Genomic DNA, 25,397 nt, shown 5'->3' with positions numbered 1-25,397 from the left:
GTTACAGAATAGGGAAAAGGAGGCAAGTGAAAATGTATGGTCAGGATGGATAAATGTAATTGAAGGGTAAATAGTAATGACATCAGACTGCATAAATGAACTAAAATTATATTCTTGATCAATTCAGAATTTCTCTAATAGTCCTCCTGAAGGTATAGCCTTCCACTTGAGAACTTAATTTTGTTAACTGATCTTAATATTAAGTCTAACATATTTACAAGATAATGTTAAACACAAAGTTCAAAGAAAGGAAGGAATTATACAGACAAGCTATTTTTAAATATAACTTAATAGAGAAAAGATAAATCAGTTTCTTTATTCTCCTAGCCCTTACATCAGAAAAATCCCTTTTAATATATTTCATTCCATCCATTCCCTTTCTGCTCCTGGAACCATATCCAATAACTCACAAGTCTAGAGTAGTTATTGAATAAGAAGAAGATATTGAAGGACTGGGGATTTATCTCAGTGGTAGAGCTTTTAACTAGCATGCACAAGGCCCTGAGTTTGATTCCTAGCACCACAGAATTTTTTTAAAAATTAAAGACTGATCACTTATATATTAAATCTTGGATCTTCAAGGATCTTATATATAGATCCTCAAAGCTATGAAGTTCACCCACAATCTTATATCTAGGAAAAAACTCAAACTCCTTTATGCTGTATGCTATTTCTCTTCTCTTTTACTGCAAATCTTTGCTAAATTTATGTTTTTTCCTAAGAACTATAGGGCTTAAATCTGTACATGAGTTTCTAATAAAACAGCAATTAAGGAGACCATATAATTTATTGTCTAAGCCAGGACATTTTTGAAATGGTACTTAATTAATAATTCTGTCAAGATAGGAGGCAGAAGTCAGGACAGATGGTCACTTTAGCTATAATCAATCCTAAATAAAAAGTGAAGAGTATCTTTTAGTTTCAAATAAAAACTTTGGTTATAATGTTCCAATAATAAATTAAAAGTCAAAGGAGAAATGTTTTGAAATGATTATACACATTATACTCCCCTCAAGAAAACAAACATTGTAGATCATGAAATTAAATATTTATTTTCAAAACCCCCAAAACACTGGAGTATGCTTCACCTAGAAACAGTTTATAGGACTAACTATAATGAATAAGCAGTACAATTCATATCTGTGATGCAGTTGTAAAGTTTCAAATAATCAATTTATAAACTTGTTGCTTTTACTTTTACAAAAATATTCATTTAATCCATGATGAGTTGCAAAATCATTTTGAGAGTGCTACAGATTATAAACTTTAATTGTGTTTCAGATACATAGCAGGTGAAAAATTTAACTGAACCATTACTTCAAAATACAATGAACTAAAATTAATTTTTACTGCATAGGCACCAATGACAAGAAATTTCTTGGCATATTACACCACAATTTTCTCAAGTGTTTATATTTTAAAAAGAGCATGTAATGGCTACCTTGATGAAAAACTGTATTCTTTCCTTGTAGAACATTTTCTTTTAATATTTGGCAATTACTCAGATTTCTTTTTAAAAATGATTTTTGTGCAAAATCCAAGTGTGCAGACCCAAACAAAATATTAACTATTAAAACTAATTAATATCAATAATTCTACAACTACTGATATACAGCCCCAGTTCAGCACTCAGCCAGGCATAATATATATACTGGGCTTAAAAGAAAGAAGGTTATTATCCACTCAACAGTACCATAAATATAGCTAAAAATTAACTGTACAGTCTAACTTACCTTTGAATGGACAGAAATCATCCTGTACTATGGTTATTTTTATATGAATTGGAAAATGCTTGATATACCCTTTCAGAAATGAACATATGATGCTTTTGTACTGATAACTATGATGAACAAAAATGAATAAATAGTTTACAGGACAATTTACTGCTATGACAAAAATATACTGTGTAAATTATATTCATACCTGTTGATCAGGTATTTAATCACATGACAATCAGCATTTTTTCAAGCTCTCTAAATCCAAGCATATGTAATTTGACTTAAAGATTTAAAAAATGAAGCCAGTATAATTCCTCCATTGTTACCAAAAACACATCCTTGGCTAAATGATTTTGCTTTAAAATTTCTAACCATATTAAATAAGGGTTGATTGTGTCTTCCATCTAAACGAAAAGATAAATACTGTACACCAAGAGGTACTTCTGTTGCTACATGCTGCCTGTCAATGCCTCAAACACAGGGCTCTCAAATGTGATAATCATTGAGCTGCCTGGAATTCATACCAACTTGGTATAAGAATCAATACTTTTCCAGGTTCAGTTTCAAAGAGCTTATTAAAAATTTGTTTTAAGAAGATGTGTCTTACTTCCACCTTTCCACAGATAGTCCTTTTTAGAATATGCTTGTGTAAATTAAAATTTTTGAAGCTCGATGATTTACGAAAATTGAATATTTAGGATGACGTTGAAAGACCTGTATGTTTTATGAGTGTACAGTTAACTAAAGATCAAAACATGAAAGGTATTCATCCTAGTAACTTAAGAAATAATGATACCTAAAAGCAAAACTGTATCTCAATATTTACTACAATACAGGTGAAACTATAGTATTAAAAGTTTTCCTTACAAAATAATCTCTTTAAAATATAAAATGATAAACACCATCACAAAATAGTTGAATAGCTTCTTCCAAATCTTCAATGATGCAAAGATCCAAAAGGCACATGGAGCTCACGAGTTAAGCATTGTTAAGCTTGAAGTAGCTTTGGTGGGTTTCTCTGGGTCCGTATGAAATTGAAGCCAGAAATACTTTCTTAGGTGGATTCATCTGCAGAACACCTATAAAATTAAGAAAAACATAACTTGATGTACAATTATGCATGTTTATATTTCTCACTTATATGAACTCTGTAATGAAGGATCTGATTTAGCCAAGGAGATAGGTACTTTCAGTTGAGTATTGTCCTAGAGACATTAAAACACAAGCAAGTCCAAATATCCCTCTGTATTTTATTTCACAACTTCCAATTGATTCCTTTGCATACTGGAAAATGGATGGGAGTTTTCCATTATAATCTAAGGGATTTTGAGTTTATGAATACAAGTGGGCTTTATCGGGTAGAAAGATCTTTGAGAGTGTATGATTTTACAGGTCATATGGTTTGTTCCAACTTAATCCCACTTGAAATCATGAATACAAGAAATACAAAGAGGCACTGAGAAGCAATATAATGGATTTAAGTAAAATTTGTATCACTTTATAGCTTGCTTAAGCTGTATTGCCTGTGTACATACAAAAGTCTTATTTAATAAAATAGTTTTAAAATTGGTTATAAGAAGTTCTTCAAGTAAAATCAAATTAATAGTTCAAAGATACAGTATAGAAATTGAAGTCAAACAATTGTATTGTCTAGACATAGTCCTCTACCTAAAAATTTTCCCTTAACTTTTCATATTGGCCTTCAAACTTAGGAACATAAGCACTGCAAACTATGTGAACAGTGGTGTTTCTGCAAATTCTGAGCCCAGTATCAAGAAAGCATTCCTAAATAACATTACTGTAAGTGCTCAAATAAGAACATGTGCAGTGACCTTTTGTCTATACTAGTAGCAGAGAAAAGGTGGGGTCGGGGGAGAATCGGGCCATTCATTCATTACTGGAAAACTACCTCCTCATGTCTAAAGAAAATAACTTCAAAAGTTATGATTAAGATGGGCAACAATTTTCAAGCATACAACTATTTTTAAAATGACATTTCAAGCTTACTTTTGAAACTTTTCAATTAATTTCTTCACCATTTTATCAGTGATGCCAGGACAGGCAGCTTCAGCCACAGCAATACTTTTCTCAAGTTCTTCAATTGCCTGATTCCTGCTTGCATTATTCTCATCCTGCTGTTTAAGCTGAGAAAGAATGACAGCTGTAACATCTGAAATACTATACTATTTAAAATAGATATCAAATGCTCAAGAACCTATACTTACTTCAGCAAATGCAGGTGTGATTATCATAGACAAACAGCTCAGAGTTTGCACAAGATCTTGCTCCTTTGAACAAATAATATAGATTACACACATAAAATTAAAATAATCATTCATGCTTTTCTTATTTTATGACAAATGTGAATTAATTTGAATTTGGCCCAGGAAAGACCTAAGATAGAGCAAAATCCTATGTTTCTTCCTATCATGAATTCCCCTCCATAACCAAGAAGGCTTCTTCTAGAATTACAATAGATATCTATGATTCCTTGGGCTTATTATTTCTAGGTGAAACACATTTTAAAATACCAATGACCACTTAAATGGCTTTATCTTTTAAAATTAGCTCAAAACTAATGATACGGGGTTGTGTTATGGCTCAGTAGTAGAGCACTAGCATGTGTGAAGCACTGGGTTCAATTCTCAGCACCGCATATAAATAAATGAATAAAATAAAGGTTCATCAACATCTAATTTTTTTTTTAAAACTATGATAAATGAAGCATACTACATGTGTAATGAGGCAGACAGATATTTAGGGGTACTGAATCCTAATAATTTTTAGCCATATAATCTCACTACATAGTTGGAAAAAGTCTATCAAGAGGAAGTGATAGTTTCCATATACATACTGCTCCGTTCTGTAGTTTCTTTGGATCAGGCTTCTTTCGCACAGTGGTAAAACTCCATTCAGGATGAGCATTGTTTTCCCTGCTGGTGGATTCCCTAAAGAGATTGCCAAAGATACGTCTATAAGTTTATAAATAATTCAGCATGATAAAAACATCAAATCAATGCAAAGATAATCATCTCAATGTTTAAAAAAAAACATAGCATAAAAAAGCATTTAACCTCACTTTCAGGTACATACATTTTACCAAAGAGTAGTGTGTGTTCCTTTCCTTCCTTCCCTTCCTTCCTTCCTTCCTCCCACTTTCTTTTTCTCTGTAATATTGGGGATTGAACCCAGGGGTACTTTACCACAGAGCTACACCTCAGCCCTCTTTATTTAATTATTATTATTATTATTACTATTTGGCACCAGGGATTGACCACTGAGCTTAACCACCCAGCGTCACTTAATCACTGAATCACATCTCTAGCCCCTTTTATTTTTTATTTTAAGACAGGGTCTTGCTAAGTTGCTGAGACTGGCCTTATACTTGCGATCCTCCTGCCTCAGCCTCCTGAATCAAGTGTTTTTCAATTCTAAGTGTGCATCAGAATCCCATAGGAATACTTCCTACATATATACATACCCATCCCCCACTACTCCCCAGTTACTGAACCAGGACCTCAAGCAGTGCGGCTTGTGGTCTTAGGCTTCATTGGGTGACTCACAAGGGCACCTAAGGCTAATGACACCATTAGAACAGGGTACAAACTATTTTGAATATATTTTACACATTTTGAATATTGGGGATTTTTTCATAAATGTGGGAATCTAAGAGTATTATGTTTAAAAATTTGGTCTTTCCTTTCTTCCAGTTTGCCTAGTGAAAGTGTAAATTATGGTGTAGCCTACATATTCTCCTAGTCAAAACTAAATTAGAAACCTAAAGTCTGAATTTTTTATATAAATGCTGCCATTCTAAAAAGCCACTGCAACATTTTAAGGGGTGAAAAATCATATAGAAATGGGTATTATTATTATTTTTGTGGTGCTGGGGATGGAACCCAGGGCCTCACACATACCAGGCAACTGCTCTACCACTGAGCTACATCTGCAGTCCATGTATATTGTTTTTTTTTTTTTTTTTTGCAGTAGTAGAGATGGATTCTGGGGCCCTGTATATGCTAGGCAACTGAGCTACACCCTCAGTTCCCATAAATGAATATTTAAATGTACCAATCTGATCACAGTTTGGTGTATGATTGAGACTTGGGAAAGGTCAGTTCTCCAGAGGGATTTTGGAGATTGCCATCAAAGTGTGAGAAGACATAGCTCCTTACTTTTTAGGGTACTGGGGGTTGAACCCAGGGACATTCTACAACTGAGCTACATCCCCAGTTCTTTTTATTTTTTAATTTTGAGACAGAGTCTTGCTAAGTTGCCCAGGCTGACCTCAAACTTGTGATTCTCCTGCCTCAGCCTCTTGAACTACTGGATCACAGATGTGCTCCACTGCATTTGGCTCCTTATTACTTTTTGCAAACTAATGTTAACACCTTTAATGAAATTTTATTCCAAAATTTTGTAATATGCTCAAGTATCCACTAGGGGTTAGACCAAGACCATTTAAAACTAGAGCTATTCACTTCCAAGAACAACATGTATCCAAATTCATTGTATTATACAGACTGTGATTGGGGAACTTTCAGCTTCTATAATGAAACCTCAGAATATGGTTAATGTTTCATGCTAATGCAAGCATACCAGATAATTGTTAAAAGACACAGTGTATTCAAATGGGCCACCTACATACAAATTGAATAATTTGTACATACGAATCAGAGCCATCAGAATCAGATTCATCATCACTGTGTCCTTCTGCCTTCCATCTCTTAAATCGATCTATCAGTTCAGTCAGATAAGAAGTCTTCTTGGAATTTTTTACAATGAATTTATGTTTCAGAAGTTCTTTAGCTGTAGGGCGCTAAGGAATAAAATGAAGAATGCATGACTACATCAAAGCTCTTTGTGATTGTAAAAAAAAATCACTGGAACTAAAAGTAAATCTATAGACAGGAGGACAACTAAAATGTAGGAAAACAGATAATTCTACTTTTTAAGTGGCTCAAGGCAACCACATTAAATTCACTACGTTTTTACACCAATTTGGTAAAACCCAAATAAACCAGAAGGTAAAGCTTTCTCAAAAGCCCGTGGAAGGATTTAGAAAGCAAAAACATCTCAAAATAAAGCTTTAAAATACTTTTATAACATTTACTGTAAGTTGAAAAAACTCATGAAAACTATCAAGGCTATAATTTTGTTATCATCTGCACACATCTTAGGAATGCCTAATTTTGTTATTATCTGCCCACATCTTATTATCCTTTCTCTATAAAGCATCAATTCATATTGTGTCTAAATGCAAACAGCAGGTGCTGTGGGCGATATTTTCCCTCTAGCATTTTATTAATATCAGAAGGTTTACTATTAACTTAAAATTAGTTATATCAAGTTCTTGTATATTTTTAGTCTCTAGAAATCACAAGGCAGCTTTAATTTAAATAACAGCAAAAACAACTATAATAAAACTGCCAAGTAAATGAGAGGACTTCACTAGACCAGAAAAAGTATAAAACTTCATGTTGAAGTCTCTGAATATTAAATAAAAAGTAAACACAAACTTTCATGAAAAATGATAACATGGTTGAAAGGAATCATCGTGAATATTTTACACATGTACTTTAATAATGACGTAAGATGAATTTTATTTCTCAAATTTCTTTCTCCTTGAAATAGGAAATGATCAGTAAACAGCAGGAAGCTGGGGACCAAGAAAAAGATACAGGGGAAGGAGTAAAGATCTGGTTAAGAACTGACTAAGATCAGCAATGTGGAAGGAAGAACTAGGTTCCTGGATAGATCTCAGCCAATTTTCACCTCATTCTATTCCCCACTGTGGAAAAAGCCACCTCTACTCCAAATAGATCTAATAATGGAAAACAGATAGTAGTAAAAGAACTAAATACTCACAAATGATGGATCTTTATTCAGGCAAGCATCAATAAACTCCTTAAAAGACTTAGTAAAGTCTCCAACAAGAGTTGGAGGGTTGTTTTTTGGAATAAGAAACAAAACTCTCATTGGATGCATATCAGAATTAGGCGGCTCTCCCTTGGCTAGTTCAATAGCAGTAATTCCCAATGACCAAATATCAGCCTGAGGTAAAAGAAAGAAAAAAATTCTATTACCTTGAAACTTCATTCCAGTATACTGCCACAAAAGAGTCTGTAGAATGTAGTGGTCCTATAGTTTTGAAAAGTCTGCCAAGATAGGTGGCATTAATAAATTGTTATTAATAGAATTCACTGATTTTAAAATGTATTGGATTCCATACTTTATGCCAGGCATCATTCTAGGCCCAGAGGATTCAGGTGGTAAAAAAGCTAGACAAAAATTCCTGCCCTCAAGGGGTTTACATTCTAGTATGAGAGACAGAGAAGAAACAAACATGTCAGACAGTGATAAGTTCTGTGAGGAAAATAATAAAGCAGAATAAAGAAATAATGAATGAGAGTGTGAAGAAGTTTGCGAATTCACATGGAAGGTCTGGGAAAGACATCTTTGTGTCTGTGATGTTTAAGCAGAGACCTGATTAGAAGAAGGTTATTCCAGAAAGAGGGAAGAGCAAGAGCAAAGGTCTTGAGGCCAGAGTATACTTGCTATGCTTGAGGAACAACAATGAGGCCACCACGACTAGAGAGGCAAATAATAGCTGGAGTTACAGTAAGGACTTAAGATTTCATTCCAAGTGAGATGGAAAGTCATTGATGTGAACAGGGTCCAAATATTATTGGCATCAAGGGAATTTATGAGGAAACAACAAAATATGACATAACTTTTCCTTAAGAAAGATTTGATAAAGAAGGAAAATAAGGCAGTTCTTTAACTAGGATAGCACCAGAACCCTTTGCTCTTGGCCGTTCCTCTATCTGAAATAAAATTCTTCCTATCAGATCTCTGCTATATAAAATTTATTTGTAAAAACAAAACAGTTTAGACAAGCAATCCTTTACTTTTGAGTCATAAGCTGACTGTTGAATAACTTCAGGAGCCATCCAAAATGGAGTTCCCACAAACGTGTTTCTTTTAATTTGTGTATCTGTCAGCTGGCCAGCCACTCCAAAGTCAGCAAGTTTAACATCTCCTTGTTCTGAAAGCAGGACATTGGCAGCTAGGAGGTAAAGAAAAAAGGGGAAAAAATTCAGTTTCTGCAGAAGGCATCTATTTTTCTAAGATTCGTATTAGACTGCTATGTACCTTTTATGTCTCGGTGAATTTTCTTTTCTGAATGCAGATAGTCCAGACCTTTCAAAATTTCCTTTAGCATGGTAGCGATCTGGAACTCATCAAATGGACCAGCTCGCAGCTTAAGGGGAAAAACATACACACACTCACACAAAAAGTTTGCAAAATAAAATTCAAGATTGCTATCTTTGAAATAATGTAATCACTTAGGTATATAAAACAATTGTTTATTAAACCAATATTTAAACAAATGAGGAAATTTTTTAAATATGGGGGAAGAAAGCAAAAGAGTTTTAAGTCACAAGGCTGAACAGATTTTTTAAAAGATTAAATTTAATATTTAAAGATAATATGAACACTTTTTCCTAGATACTAGCTTCAAATTCTGGAGTTCCTGAACTTTTTATATTAGAGAGTTAACAAATATGTTTAAATGGTGATAGTGCTAGCTACATTGTTTTTCAGATGGGGAAAAAATCAACTACTTACATGCTGGCATTTGTTATTAAAAAGTTACTAAATATTGACATTGAACTGATTTTTAGATGAGATAATCTGTAAGATTTCCCCAGCAACTATCTGATCATACAGGTCAACTACAGTAAAGTTACTTAGCATTCTATATGTTTCAATAATATTGTAAGGAACAGAGTCTTGTTGAGACTCAAATTTTAAATTTATCCAGGAATATAATAATTAAACCATTCAGACTCATTGTAAAACAAAATTTGAATCATGGAGGGATAATATTTTTCAAATAAATGTAACACATTTCCCTTTCTTTCCCCATCCCTGTACTGAAGCCAATAGTTCCAACTGGAATACAAGGAAAGCAATGACTAGGTTTCAGAACTTGTAATGGAATATCTGAAAATTTCTCTTTAAAATAAATGGTAATTTAAAAATTCTGGTACCTCATAAAGCACAAACAGTGGACTGTACAATATTATTACAGGAAAGGGTGGGAATCTAAAGTCAGAGCCGAGGCACAGTTCTGTTTGCTGGAAGGAGGAAAGAGGTGGTGAAAATCAAACATTGCACACTCTGCCTCACACTGGGAGGGATTCACAGCTCTTTGGCACCTTGTGTATTTCATCTTTCATGAATGCCATATTTATGCTGAATAAAGGGCACTTTCATGTCAGAATTTAACAGCCTAAAATAGGACCCATACTTTGGTCTCAACATTTAATATTAACTCTAGTCTGGGTATACAGTATACTCCAGGGATGGCTGCAATTCAATAGCTCCCTTTCCTAGGCAACATTATCTATTTCCAAATCTATCAACTTCTACCCCAAAAGTTCCTTTCTGAAACAGTACTGAAGTGGGGCTGTGGTTGTGGCTCAGCAGTAGAGCGCTCATCTAGCAAATGCGAGGCACTGAGTTTGATTCTCAGCACCACATAAAAATAAATAAAATACAGGTTTGTGTCAAACTACAACTAAAAAAAAAAAAACCAGTACTGAAGTAATTCTAAAAGGTGAAAATGAGATATTTTATTGATGGCTGGCAACAAAATTCTCAGGTACTACCAACTAACTGAGGGATAAACATATTCATAAGTCTGGTACTATCAAAAATGTTGGCAGCGCTACAGCATGCTGGACAACTGTAGCAGTGAAATGGGCATAAGGCGACAGTGAATCAGGGAAGAAAAAAAAACCACCCACACTATCACACAGAAAACTGTCTCAAATCTTGTAGTTAAAATGGCTCCTTAGGCATGTTGGTAGTGATGAGAAAAGGAGAAGAAAGGGAATAGGAAAGAGAAGGAATGTAAAGTAGAAGGAATAGAGGTTTTTTTTAAAATATCTAATACAACTTCAGGAAAGATCATGCCAAGATTGTGGTCTACTGTCCTTAAAGTGCATAACTGAACTTCTCTCCAATGACTGAACTTCTTGTCATGTCTCTAATATGTAACACTTCTGTCCCAGGACAGTGTACAGGCTTTGTGTAATTTTGCCTCTATTATGAAGAAAGCTTATGCAAAAGAGGGACATGTGCTCTTTCAAAGACTGTACCCGTATGCAGGTGTGGTGGCACACAACTGTGATCCCAGCAACTTGGGAGGCTGAGACAGGAGGATTACAAGTTTGAGGACAGCCTCAGCTACTTAATGAGATTCTGTCTCAAAATTAAAAATAAAAGTAGAAAGACTGGGGATGTAGCTCAGTGGTAAAGCACTCCTGGGTTCAATCCCTAGTTCAAAAAGAAAAAAAGAAGAGAGAAAAAATGAAAACTGTACTCTTGTGGACCTAGGCCTGTGGATTTTCCCTACATTCCTTTGACTTTCAGCCAGTCAGTTCCTAATACAGCATGTTATATTATGCCTTCTTTTACAGTTAGCAGATTGTTTCCAACATTTTTTCTTGGTGCTCATGTTTTATTCTGTTTACTTTATTATATGGGTTTTTGTTGTAAGCCACTGTAAATTATTTTTGGAAAGCAGTAGGGTATAATAAACTCAATAAAATAATATACAGTATGCTCAAAGTTTGTTCAGATGGGACAAACGGTTTTTCAAGAATGAGAGAGACCCTTGAGGTACACTATGTATAATGTTGATATAAATTACAAATCATAATCTTATGTTATTCCATTAGTCAGACACCAGTTTAAAGTGATAAATACTCTGTTCAACATTTCTCTTTGTTTTTCCTTGCTCCTGGTAACAGAGTCCTCCTCTACTACTATCATCGTTCTTTCTTAGATTCCCCAAATGACAGCACTCATTTCTATATGACTATACATGGAAAAGGAACAGCACATTTTTTTCAGCACTTGCTCTCCTTTAAAAGCTCAGTTCAATGAGGTTTACAATTAAATCACAATATGATTGAATTTTAGAGCTATGAAAACAAAAAAAGTTCATTAATCAAATTTCTTCACCAACATTTGAGGAAATTAAGGCACAAAGAGATTATCTTGCCCAATTTTAGTCAACTGTCAGTGGTAGAAATAGGACTAAGAACTAGGTCTTTAGATTCTCAGCCAATATAGTACTAACAACATTTCAATTCATTTAATTTATTCTAATTGCCATTTTTATCAAGTAGAGTGCAGAATGGCAGGATGAGATCAAGAACTCACAATCATTTTACTCAGGGTATCGATTACGGCTATTAGGAAGGGTTAGGCCAGTGTTCAAATGCTTGATGTTGCTATTAATGATCTTGATAAACAGATTGGACTAGCTTTGCCAAAGCCTACAAAATGGAGAAGAGAAATGGTGAGTTCCATGGGGGAACAGATAAGGTAAATGATAAATTTGTAAAGGCTTCTCAATATTTTAAAAGTAGAAGGAGGTTCTCAGAGCAATTGAGAGGCTTCTTCTGGGGCTAAACAATAAACTATTGTAACAATAAGACTGACAAAGCAAACAGAAATGAGATCATTTAACTTTAAGAATGAAGTCTGACTCTATATGCATGAAAAATATTATACAAAGAAATGCCAGTGGTGTTCTCGCACTACAGAGGAGAGAGAGAAAAAAATGAAATTAAGCTTTAGGATATGAGAATTAGATTAGACAAGAAAGGATTACCAAATGTGGCAACTGATTAAACTAAAATGAACTCCTAGAAGTAAATGAGGCTTTCCAGATCAAGTTTATCATATCTTTACTTTCAGTACAGTTCTGCCTAAAGCAAAGAAAATTTTTTCAGTTATTTCCGTTCATAGTATTAGAAACTTTGACTCATCAGTAGTCAGGGTTAAAATCTTTTAAAAATATCTAATCATTTTCAGGTAGGAAAACTCATCTTCATTTAAAAAATAAGAATTAAAATATTACTTAATGAGCCTAACAAAACACTCTTTTCTTAGACATAGCATGCTATATAATTTCAAAGGAAGAGGCATGTAAATAAAATATATCCTATAGTATTAAAGATGGAAGAGAACTGAAAAATAACTTACTGCAACTTGTTTTATGACACACCCAAGTTCAGGGAGTTCCTGGGTCTGGTTCACAGTCACAGATTTAGTTGAGCAAAGCTGGCCCTATAACCTTAAACCCCTATAGACTGACTGACCCAGTGGTCATCTCATAATTCATATTTAATCTTATAATTAAAGCCATATTAATAAAGATTTTAAAGGAAAGAAATCAACATTGATAGTATTATACTAACGTGGGGGAAAACCATCAGTTTTTTTTCAGAGGCATTCTGCACATGAACATATCTTCATCGAATGGAAATTTTCCTGTACTTTGCAGAACTTCAGCATTCTTGATAATGGCCCACTAAAATGGCAGTAACACTTTCAGTCATTTTAACAATCCAAAAATGCCATCACCTTTCCAAATAACCTACAGTGGGGCAGAGAGAAATCTGTACAGAACTGTATCTGTAGGCCTACTTGGTCAAATCCCTAAAACCAATGTCTTAGTCACTTTGGGCTGCTCTACCTGAATATCATAGACTGGGTGACTTAAAACAGCAAATACTTATTTCTCACTGTTCTAGAGGCTGGAAAGTCCAAGATCAAGGTTCTGGAAGACTAAAGTCTGATGAGAGTACTCTTCCTGGTTTCCAGATGGCCATGTTCTCAATGTACCCTCTCAGGGTTGAAAGACAGCTAGAGGGCTCTCTGGAATCTCCTTCACACAAATGCCATTCCTGAGGGCTCTGCCCTCATTACCTAATTACTTTCCAAAGTCCCACCTTCTAAGACTATCACACTGGGAGTTAGGATTTCAACATATGAGTTTGTGGGGCACACAAATATTCAGTTCATAATCACTTTTAGTGACAGTTATCACAATTATATATTTTTAAAAATCTAAGAACTCAGTCTTAGTTTGTAAAAGTCAAACACAAAACAAACAGCAATTAGCAAACACTCCTAATTTGGGGCAATCTTAAGCTATTTGTATTTCTTATATACTCATAGATTGTCAGCAACAGATTCAAATCTGCAATAAAGAAGTATCTACATAAGAATTGTAATGCATTCCGCTGTCATACTAAAAAAAGAATTATCGACATAAGTGCCGTGGTCCTCAAGAAAGTTTAATTTGATCATATTAACTAATATAACCACTTAGCGTTGCTCAAAAGCCACTGCTTACTTAACATAAAAGAACAGTTAAAAATGTTTGTGTAATTATTTTAAAATACTTACAAGATCCAGTGCTGAACCGCCACCCAGGTATTCCATTATTATCCATAATTTTGAACCCTGTAAAGCCATGGAACAATTTAATAATTATAAACCTTAGCCAAAATAGCATATTAACAAAAAGTTAAATCTTACATACTAATGCAATGATTCTAAAATAGATGTTTAAAAGTGGTTGCTTGGAACACAGAACATATTTTTCCATATACCATTATACAAAAAAATAAAATTCTGAGCCTAGTCTTGCAATTCTATTTAGCCTTTGATATAGCTAAACAAAAACAGTATTGTTTGTTATTGTTAAGCTACTAATAATCATTACAAAACTGAGAAAAAAATCCAAAGCTTGCAATTGTTATCTTGAATGATAATACTAAAAGGAAAAGATAATTACAATAAAGAATGAGAAGAAAGGACACTTATATAAATGGATAAAGAAAGGGGAGTGTGTAGCGCAAAAAGCAAATGATTACTCCAGGAAAAATTAATTTCATTGTGACCAGAAAAAGAGTAATGAGGTTTATGGGGAAATATATGTATATGAATTCTAAAACGAGTATACACACATACACACCATTCTCCTCCATCAGTTAAACACTGGAATAAAACACTTCCTTTTTTCAGATATAGCTTGAAATATTAAGGATAATTCTTTCTCCATACCATTTCGTGAATGATATTCTCTGTTTTTGAGAACACATAGCTGACTAGAAATCAAAAGGTTGGTTTTATTATACTGGCAGTAGCAAAGTTGTAAATGAATTATGTCCCAAAAGTCCATTTTTAAGTAAGTTTTTCAGAAGCAAGCATTTTTTCCATAAAAAAATCACGTTTGGGATCGTGGAGTTGTCTCCCCCAAAGAAAATGTTAACATAAATATATCCATAGTATATAGCATGAAGAATATTGGAGAAACTCACTACTACTTATAACTTAGCAATTTTTCTGGGGGAAAATATATATTCAGTGTTGTGCTCCAACTTGGGATGCCAGGAACACATTTCTCACCTTTACAGGCCCAGCTGTGGGATGAAGATTCTCAAGCTACTGCTGGTGCCCTCACTCTAAAATCCCTGGGAAGTACTGAGGAGTTCAATTTAAAATTTGTCAAGCATCTCCATGGGGCTGGAATTTTATTAAGGCAGAGAATGGACTCTAGTGACACAATGATGAGTCAGGGGAATGTTCCAAGGTTGACGAATCAGAGTTAAGTTGATATTGTAGTGTAGGGGCTAGGATGTGGTCTAGAGCTAGGGGCTGAGGAGGGAAAGATTAGTTCAGTTAAAACAGACAGATTCTCCTTTCTTAATGTTGACACTATGTACAATATATAAAAGAAAGAGAGGAATAGAGCACCACCATCGTGTCCACTTCCACTAATCTTAACATCTGCTCTGTTTTGCCTTAGCAGGTCAACTTGAACTGAGGAAAGAAAAAGCTGAACGTCATGTGTGCATGGAAGGAAAGAGGAAATAAATTTCTACAATAGTGGGGAGGGAAGCAGAGTTCTAGGAGTGGTTCATGTAACTTGAATTTATGCATAGAAATTAGGCATTCAGAACCAGAGAATTATAAACCTGACACAACTTTATTTTTTTTTAAGTATTTCCTGCCACTCAAAATGGTACATGCCTGTAATCCCAAAGACTCAGGAGGCTGAAGCAGGAGGATTGCAAGTTAGAGGCCAGCCTCAGTAACTTAGTGAGGTCCTGTCTCAAAATTAAAAAATAAAAAGATTTGAGGATATAGCTAAGTGGTAGAACACCCCTGAGTTCACTCTCTAGTATCACACACATAAAAGTGGTTCTTATAATGGCTTACAGCTTAAGAATATTTTCTCTTACCATAAGTCTGTTTCCAGTAAGTACTATATTCTATCATATGAATGCAGAAAGCTTCCCATGCCGCTGACATTTTAAAACAAGATCTTGTAAAATTAGTTTATCTGTTTTAAGGTTTTTTATGAATGAAAAGCACCTGTTTTTCAAGTCTAAAAACAATGTATGCCCTTTTGCTTGTACCAATTCAAAATGGAAACTTCCAAACTATCACCAAAAGGGTATTCATAAAAAGCTGGATATGTGACCTTACAAAACAGTATATACTGCTTAGTTATTAAAGTTGAGACTAAGCAACTTCCAGATCTGAAAATAAGACTTACTACCAGAAGAACTTTTCAGTAGAACTAGGTACTCCTCTGACACAGGAAGTGGCCAGAGGTATCAGATAGCTTTTCTGACTGCCTCCTTTTGATTGTCACTCCTGGAGACAAGCATCACTGGAGGATGGCCAAAGACCTGGACATCTGGAAGACTGTTAGGCGGGCAGGAGCCTGAAGCAAGGCCTAGGGAGCAAGGTAGAAATGGCAAATTGGCAGGGCTCCTCCCTGCTCAAGGCAGCTTAATGAAAACACTAACTACAAACAAAACTAATCTAAACTAGCTTGCCACTATTTTGGGGGGGGGCGGGGTGTAGCGTCTCAGGTTCTATCTTCAAATTCTACAAAAGGCTTTATTGTTGGAGGATACAAATAAGTGGTTGGTTTGCCTTTTAAATAATTTAAAGTGCTAAGATGGTATCTACATGCGGGTTTACAATTCTAAAAGAGCCAGGTGAGTGTAAACCGTAACCATAAACTTAGCATACAAAATTCCATCTCTCTGCTTATAAACGAATCCATAAATTTGAACAATGGTTTGGAGGATTAAGTTTTGAGTCCTGTATCAACATGGGTTTTCAGTTGGTATTAGGAAATTGTCCCTAAATTCAGAATACCTAAAGAACAATTGCTCTAGCTGGCATGGTGGTACATGCTTGTAATCCCAGTAGCGCAGGAGGATCAAGAGTTCAAAGCCAGCCTCAGCAAAAGGGAGGCACTAAGCAACTCAGTGAGACCCTGTCTCTAAATAAAATACAAAATACGGCTGAGGATGTGACTCAGTGGCCCAGTGCCCCTGAGTTCAATCCCTGGTATCCGCTCCAAAAAAGAAAAGAACAATTCAATATACCAATTGTATGTACATATAAAAGAGGATTATTTATGCTACCTATGTGTTCAATTAAGTAGCTGGTCTATTAATCCAACAGGCAATAATAACACTGACCAAATCAACCAGCAAGTGCAATTGAAATTAGCCTGTCACAAAAGGACAAATAGTCTATGATACCACTTATATGAGGTACCTAGAATAGCCAAATTCACAGTGACTCAAAGTAGAATGGTGGTTTCCAAGGATCAGGGAATGGGGATTATTGCTTAATTACCCATTAATTGGTAAAGATGTTCTGGAAATAAATGATGATGACTACACAACATTGTGAATGTACTTAATGCCAGTGAACTTAGAAATGGTTAGAGTGGTAAATTTTATGTTATGTGTCTTTTATCATAATTGAAAACCACAGAAAACAAAAGATTTTATAGAACTGCAAGGGACAGTAGAGATTATTTTTGCCTAGAATATGGCTAGATACTTTACTACCTCTGAACCATATCCTTCCAGTTTGGAATGCCTTGTCCCTACCCCAACCTCACATTCCAACTTTCATCGCAATCATATTCAAAACCTAGTTCAAATGTTAGCTCCTCAGTTTTAGGGTTACTGCCCTTAAGGTACCCACAGGTAAGTAGGTAATAGATGAGGCAAACTAGAAATACATATCTGAGACTGACAAGAGTCTTGGACCAGAGGCATTAATTTAATTGTCAAAATAAAGTAGATGAGGGCTAGGGTTGTGGTTCAGTGGTAGAGCACTTGCCCAGCATGTGTGAGGCACTAGGTTCAATCCTCAGCACCACATAAAAATAAATAAATAAAATAAAGGTCTATTAACAACTAAAAAAATATTTAAAAAATAAATAAAGTAGATGAGATTGACTAGGGCAAAGAAACAGAATGAGAGGCACTCAATAAATACATGTCTGTTAAGCTGAATCTAATATGAGGCTTCTTAGAGATATATTATTTTACACTTAAAGCTGTTTTTTTTTGTACCAAGGATTAAACTCAGGGGTGCTTAAACATTGAGCCACATCCCCAGCCCTATTTTATAGTTTATTTAGAAACAAGGTCTTGCTGAGTTGCTTAGGGCCTTGCCAAGTTGCTGAGGCTGGCTTTGAACTTGCTATCCTCCCACCTCAGCCTCCCAAGCTGCTGGGATTATAGGCATGCACCACCATGCATGGCAAGGTATATTTATTCTGAGAAAAAAACATTTTGATAAGGAGACATATATACTGTCCTTAATTTTCTTCAATAAATTATATAATTATATAAATTATAATAAATTTTCTTTTATTTAACTATAAAAATTTTTCAACAAAAGAATATTCTAAAGACACTGAACATATACCAGATATAAGCACACACAAAGCTTCAGTGAAAAATGAGAAGGCCACAAAAGTGTACAGAATTTATTCTGGAATATTTCATTTTATTCATTCAATTCTTTTTTAAAATAAATTTCAGTGGTGGCATATGTATGTGTGTGTGGAGGGGGTGATTATTTCCTTAACATAAACAGAAATCTAAAGGCAATTTTTACCAGCAAATAAAGGCATGATTCAAATTCTACTCAATGCTTGAGTGAGCTTCATTTTAAGATTTACATTGAACTAGAAAAATATTTAAAGATTATAAAAGATTCTTCCAACATTATGAGATCAGAAAGGAAGGGTTTGCTTATTTTAGCACTCTTCATAAAGACTAACTTTGTCTGTCAAGAAACTCTGCAGTGAACTAAAATTAAAGGAAAACACTGTGGTCACACTGATGTGTTTGTCTGGTTTTTACTCTTGTTTTTAAAAATGAAGTTATACACTGAGCTCAGTCAAAATGAATACCTAGTACATTTTTGCATGTCTCAAGGAAATCACTACAATTGCATACAGTTTTAGAGAGTATATAATTTTCTCTCAAATGCAATAACCTTTTCCTCCAGCTTATGGTGAAGTCTTGGTTATGTGTGATATCCTGTGTAAGGACAAACTGAGAAAACTGATACCCTACACTGTTCAATTAACTTGACTCACAAAATCTCCTGTCATCTGAAATGTAAGGATGGACCAAAGAAGGTACACAGTTGATTGACAGTGCAGTTTTCTGATGTTACTTAGAGGATGTGGCCTTGAATTACATTGACTGCATTAAACAGAATCCTGTTATATGTGATTTTAGTTTAGGAAAAAACCCAAGTCTACACAATCACTGTAAGATTTAATATAAATGGAAAACAAGTTGTTCAATTTAAAAAAGTGATTCAAATAAATAGTATTAAAAGACCATATTTTGTTTTCTATGTGTGTGTGTGTATATATATATATTTATCTGTATAGAGATAAACATGTATATCATACATTTGTTTACTTTAAATAGATATAACTATTCAGTATTGGTCAACTGTCTATTTCTATAATTTTATCATGAAACAATAAGTTCTTCACTGTATTCTTTTTTTTTTTTTTTTACAGTACTGGAGATCAAACCTAGGGCCTCATGGATGCCAGGCAAGTGCTCTACCACTGAGCCATTCCCATCCTCAAAGTATTCTTTTACTAAGAGACTTCAATTAATGATTGGGAAAGGAGATAAAAAAATTTTTCAATTTAATCCATTAAGAACACCTTGGACAATGGTGTTTTTTCTATTATCACCAACTAGTCTGAGTATATTCTACAATCAAGATTTGGTACAAAAAATAGTTTATATTTATTTAAAGATTAAGTAATTACTAGATGAACAGTTCATATATAATGCGGTACTAAGTTTTGAAGAGAATTTTTTTAAATGTGAAATCTTGTAAAAATAGAATTGTAATACATTTTCTACGAGTACTGAATATGAATAAACAAAGGCTATAACAACTAGTAAAAAGTTCAATCCCATATCAGTAGTTATTTCCAATATAATAAACAAGACCCATTTTAAATAGGGCTTATTAAATATTTTAAGTCAGTCACCAAAAATAGCTTATCTGTTATATGGGCCTAAAAATAGCAAGGGTTCAGGTTTGCTTTAGACTGGGTCTGGAGTTACCAGTATTCAATCCAGAAAGAGTCAACCCAAAAGAACAAATCACACACATACACACACACACACACACACACACACACACACACACACACACACACAAGTCCTAGGACTGCCTACAACAAAGTCTGTTGTAGCAATTAGAAGGGGGACTTAAAAACTATTGAGACTGAATAATCACGAGATTTCTCTAACTTAATATTAACTGTAAAATTAGCCTTTTAGGAGTGAACATGAGGGCTGGGGATGTGGCTCAAGCGGTAGCACGCTCGCCTGGCATGTGTGCGGCCCGCCGGGTTCAATCCTCAGCACCACATACAAACAAAGATGTTGTACAACGTCCGCCGAAAACTAAAAAAATAAATAATAAAAATTTTTAAAAAAGGAGTGAACATGAAAGCTAAAGGACAAAAAATCAGGTATGTAGTAAAATATAGTAACAGGTAACACTTAGAAAGAAATGCTGAAATTGAATAAAAATTATCAGTATTATTACTTCCTTTTTCAGGACTTTTTTTTTCAAATTATTCTCAAAAACAGGATGCTGGCGTATTTGTGCCTCATCTGTATTTTAGATGCACTTTAATCATAAAATTTGCACCATTTTTATGCATCTAGTACAGTGTTTAATATAGTGACTGTTTAAGGATTATTTCTACTATGCATACACTCTCTACCCAATTCATATAATGTTAAAATAAATCAAACTTGTAAAAAGGCAAGGAAACTGATGGTAATTTTTTTTTTTTTTTTGATACCAGGGATTAAACTCAGAGGAAGTTTACCACTGAGCCATATCCCCAGGCCATTTTTGTATTTCAGAGACAGGGTTTCGCTGAGTTAGTTAGGGCCTAAATTGCTGAGGACGAACTTGTGAGATTCCTTTCTCAGCCTCCCAAGCCGCTGGGATTACAGGCGTGCACCATCATGCCTTGCTTACATAGATATTAATTAATATAAATACTGATAAAGAAAGCAATGACAAAGTGAAGTCACCAAGATGGAGAAATAAAAAAGAGGGGCTGGGAATGTGGCTCAAGCGGTAGCGCACTCGCCTGGCATGCGTGCAGCCCGGGTTCGGTCCTCAGCACCACATACAAAGAAAGATGTTGTGTCCCCCGAAAACTAAAAAAAATAAATAAATATTAAAAAAAATTCTCTCTCTTTAAAAAAAAAAAGAGAAATAAAAAGAGCGATCTTTGCAACAGCTGCCACACAGACGCAAACCAAAATAATCCTGGAATGGTTCAAGGGCCCTTTTAAGAAATTTTAACAATACAGTGGAGCATAGGAAGGCATTATACACCCACAAGAAGGATCACAGGTGGATCTAGTATACCTGAGACACCAGTGGACTGCTAGGAACAAAGAAGTAAGGCAGGAATTATTTATCAGTTTCATCATCACCGGGCTCCAGGTTCACGAGAGATGGCTGCCAGGCGAGTTCACATACCAAACGCGTAAGGGCTTTGTGGCAGGGCGCGCACGCGGTCTGAAGTTGTATGCACACGTTTTGCAGCTATGAGCGCATGCTCTTTGCGGTTGTATACACTGGCTTTGCAGCTGTGTGCACGTGCGCTCTGCAGTTGTACACACCCGCTTTGCGGCCATGCGCACGCGCTTTGTGGAGGAAAGCCCACGCATACGTCATATGCACCCTTGCCAAAACCAAGGTTTCTTTGCTTCTGTCCTCACTCTGCACACCAGTTCTGAGGCCACTGAGAGACACCACGTACTCTGGAATCTGGAATGTAAACTCGCCTCAGACGATCCATATTTAATGGCTCACACCAGGTCCGCGCCAAGGTTGCTCTGCACGTGTCTGCACTGCAGACATACACTCAGCCCAGAGTTTGGGTCTAAATTGTAGCGGCACTGCAGCCAACCTGAAAAGTTGAGACAGACAGATCGCCACAACAAGCTAGCTCCCTTTGGGCCGAATTTTTTGCACATGCATGCACTCTGGACATCTTCTCAGAGGTCAGTGAAGTATTCTCTTCTCCGTCCCATAGTAGCTTTGTGTGTGTGTTGCGGGGGGGTGGGGGAGTTGGGGATGTGTGTCCATCTCCATCTTTTTCACAAACACTGGCGCCTTGCATAAGAAACAATACTAAGCAATCCCTGAAAGGCAAAGGTCTAATACTGCTTTCCTTTGAAATTTTTCAACATGGGAATAAACAATTTTGTATTTCTTTATTTTGGGTGCCAGGAGTGAACCCAGAGGCATTTAATCACTGAGCCATATCCCCAGCCCTTTTTATTTTTTATTTTGAGATAGGGTCTACCTACATTGTTTATGGTCTTCCTAAATTATTGCTGAGGTTGGCTTTGAACTCACAATCCTCTTGCCTCAGGCTCCCAAGCTGCTGGGATTAGAAGCATGCACCACCACATCCAGTAAAACAATTTTTTAAAAAACATTTTTAGTTGTATATGGACACAATACCTTTATTTATTTATATGTGGTGCTAAGAATCAAACCCAGTGCCTCACACATGCTAGGCAAGTGCTCAACCACTGAGCTACAACCCCAGCCCCAACAATTTTATTTTAAAAATAATTTAAAACCCAACCTAGAATTTTCAAGCTATTTATTCTTTTTCTTTATCTCTTTTATTTTTATTTCTTCTTTTTAGTTATATATGACAGTAAAGTCTATTTTGACATATTTATACAAACATGCAGTACATCTTAGGATGTACATGGAATTAAGATTCATTGCAGTGTACTCATACATGTACATAGAAAAGTTATGTCAGATTCATTCCACTGTCTTTCCTATTCCTAATCCCCCTTCCTTCTCTTCATTCTCCTTTGTCTAATCCACTGTAGCTATTTATTATTTACATTTCAATGGACACAAATCCTGACGTTTACCTCTGGAACCCAAGAACTCTTGGGTTTTACTAAACAAAGAATTTTCTGTTATGCAGTAACATCTCCATCTGCTGGAAATTTAGGTGGCTGCTAATTACATGATCTTGGAACCAGGAAAAATTCCAGCTTCAGTAGGGGGCCAATATTATTTCATTTTCTTCCATTTTAACAAAAAGTTCGTCCCCTATAAGTTCCATATCCAAGATTCAACCAACTGTGGGTCAAAGAAAACCTCTCTACTGAATAAGTACAGACTTTTTTGTCATTATTCTGTAAACAATACAGTATAACAGCTACTAACATAACATTTACAATGTATTAGAGAATAATCTAGAGGTGATTTAAAGTATAAGGGAGGATGTACATAGGTAATATACAAATACTATGTCATTTTATATAAGGGACTTGAGCATCTGAGGATTTTAGTGTCTTGGGAAGCAGGGCCTACAACCAATCTCCTGAGGATAATAATGAATGAATGAGTACATTTATCATGTGCTTGAGATGTGCCAGACTCTGTGTCTGTGCTGTGACAAAGAAACCAAGACTGGTTAAGCTAAACTGCCTGCCATCAAGAAGCTCACAACCTGATGGGAGAGAGAAATGCAACCACCTTAACTCAATGGAATAAGGGACATACTTAAAAATTTCATCAATTCTGAGATTGAGACAGAATGAACTATTGAAAAGAGTTTGCAGGAACCAAGGAAGGATGGCTTTTTCCTGACAAAGGATATGTCTCAAGAACCAGCTGCTCCATTTCTGCTCCTCCACTGAACCAAAAGTTCAGGTATAGAACAGAGTACAGCTGAGTGCTGAGATATATTCAGGATACAGTTGCTAAATCTAACAACAATTTATTTGGCACTATAATGGAGGGAGCTGGGTTCTGCCTAAAGGACAAAGACTGCCAAATCCTAATTTGAGACATTGCTTTTCAAAAACAGAATTTAAAAAGAGAGGAAGAAAAACATAATGAAAATACCTTATGACTTAAATAATATAGCACACACATTACCTTTAAATATGACCCATAGTATTTTGTTACATATGAGCTGTCACATTGACTCAAAACAGTTATTTCTTGTTGAATGTCTTCTATTTCATCTTCGGCTTCCTCAAGGTCAATGATTTTAATAGCAACAACTTGCTGAGTACGGTTATCAATTCCTTTGAAAACTTCTCCAAATGAGCCTTTTCCAATGCGTTCTAATTTTGTGAACAGTTCTTCCGGATCTGCTATATTATTCTATGGAAGAAAGAACACAGATGATTTTTTAAATGAAGGAAAATGAATCATAAGACAAAAACACTTTTTGTATAGGTCTTCACTTTTTAATATTTTTTAATTGTACGTATTTACTGGGTATGGTGTGCTCATTCAACACATATACAATGTGTAATGATCAAATCAAGGTAATTACCATTTTCATCTCCTTGAACATTTATCATTTATTAATTTTTTTAAAGCTTACAAACTCCTTTGACTCTTCTCCACAATTGCTTTGTTAGAACAACTGTAATCTCAAACAGCCAGCTGGTCCACATTCTACTGGATCACCCATACCAAAAGGGTTTAGCTGATCGTGCTACCACTAACAATCCCATACAGCAAAGTCTCTAAGGTCTGCCAAAAGATCAGATATATTTTGGAACAAAGCAAAGGATTGTATACAGTTTGAACATTAATGCAAATGTAAGAAGAGTTTTATAAGCATTCTTCGTGAGTATGGTGGTGCACACCTATAATTTCAGTCATTCAGAGGCTGAGGCAGGGAGATTGCAATTTTGAGGCCAGCTTCAGCAACTTAGGGAGACTCTAAATCTCAAAATTTAAAAATGACCGGGGATGTAATTCAGTGGTAGAGCACCACTGTGTTCAGTCCCCAGTACCTAAAATAATAACAAAAGAAAACAACATTCTCTCAATATTACCTTTGAACTCTCCTCTGTCTCAACTCAGACATGCCAAAAAACCCACCTATAATTCTAAGCAACAAAGAACACAAAATACTTCTGATCTTTTTTTTTTTTTTAATGTAGGATCCTATTTGTGTGAAATGTTCTCATCAATGGCTGAAATATTTTTGTCTTTTTGGTAATAGCTATTCTAAAAGATGATGCCTCATTGCAGTTTTAACTTGCATATCTCTGATATCTAATAAAGTTGAGCAATTTTTCATAAATTTGTTGGCCATTTGAATTTCTTCCTTTAAGAACTGTCTGTTCACATTTTTAGGATCCTATTTGTGTGAAATATTCTCATCAATGGCTGAAAAGCGATTCTATGCCTTTATTAAGAACTGTTCTCCATGCTGAGGAAAGAAATCTACCAAAATATGCTAAGCCCATATATGCATATATCACAATTAATCCTGCTTACATATATAATTACAATGTACTAATTAAGATAGTAATAATAATATCAGTAGAGGAAGCAGATCAGGGGGAGGGGAGAAGGGACAGAAAAGGTACTGGGGAATGAGATTGATTGCATCAT

The 25,397-nt window shown here is 35.1% G+C and overlaps 1 protein-coding gene across 1 annotated transcript; it reads right to left on the bottom strand.

The window, feature by feature from the left end:
- Positions 1 to 1,029: 1,029 nt before the first annotated feature.
- Positions 1,030 to 24,182, bottom strand: Stk26 (serine/threonine kinase 26). The gene is made up of 10 exons (XM_015506145.2): positions 23,916 to 24,182; positions 13,995 to 14,051; positions 8,874 to 8,982; positions 8,630 to 8,787; positions 7,587 to 7,772; positions 6,389 to 6,537; positions 4,573 to 4,666; positions 3,944 to 4,006; positions 3,726 to 3,862; positions 1,030 to 2,797 (listed from the first exon to the last, which is right to left on the bottom strand). Exons 2-10 carry the CDS (start codon positions 14,028 to 14,030, stop codon positions 2,773 to 2,775), a joined length of 957 nt encoding a protein of 318 aa, XP_015361631.2. The 5' UTR covers positions 14,031 to 14,051; positions 23,916 to 24,182; the 3' UTR covers positions 1,030 to 2,772.
- Positions 24,183 to 25,397: the final 1,215 nt, after the last annotated feature.

Source organism: Marmota marmota, unplaced genomic scaffold, assembly GCF_001458135.2.
Source record: "Marmota marmota marmota unplaced genomic scaffold, marMar, whole genome shotgun sequence".
NCBI lineage: Eukaryota > Metazoa > Chordata > Mammalia > Rodentia > Sciuridae > Marmota > Marmota marmota.
Note: the sequence above shows the minus strand (reverse complement) of the source record. Positions and strands in the feature narration are given on the sequence as shown.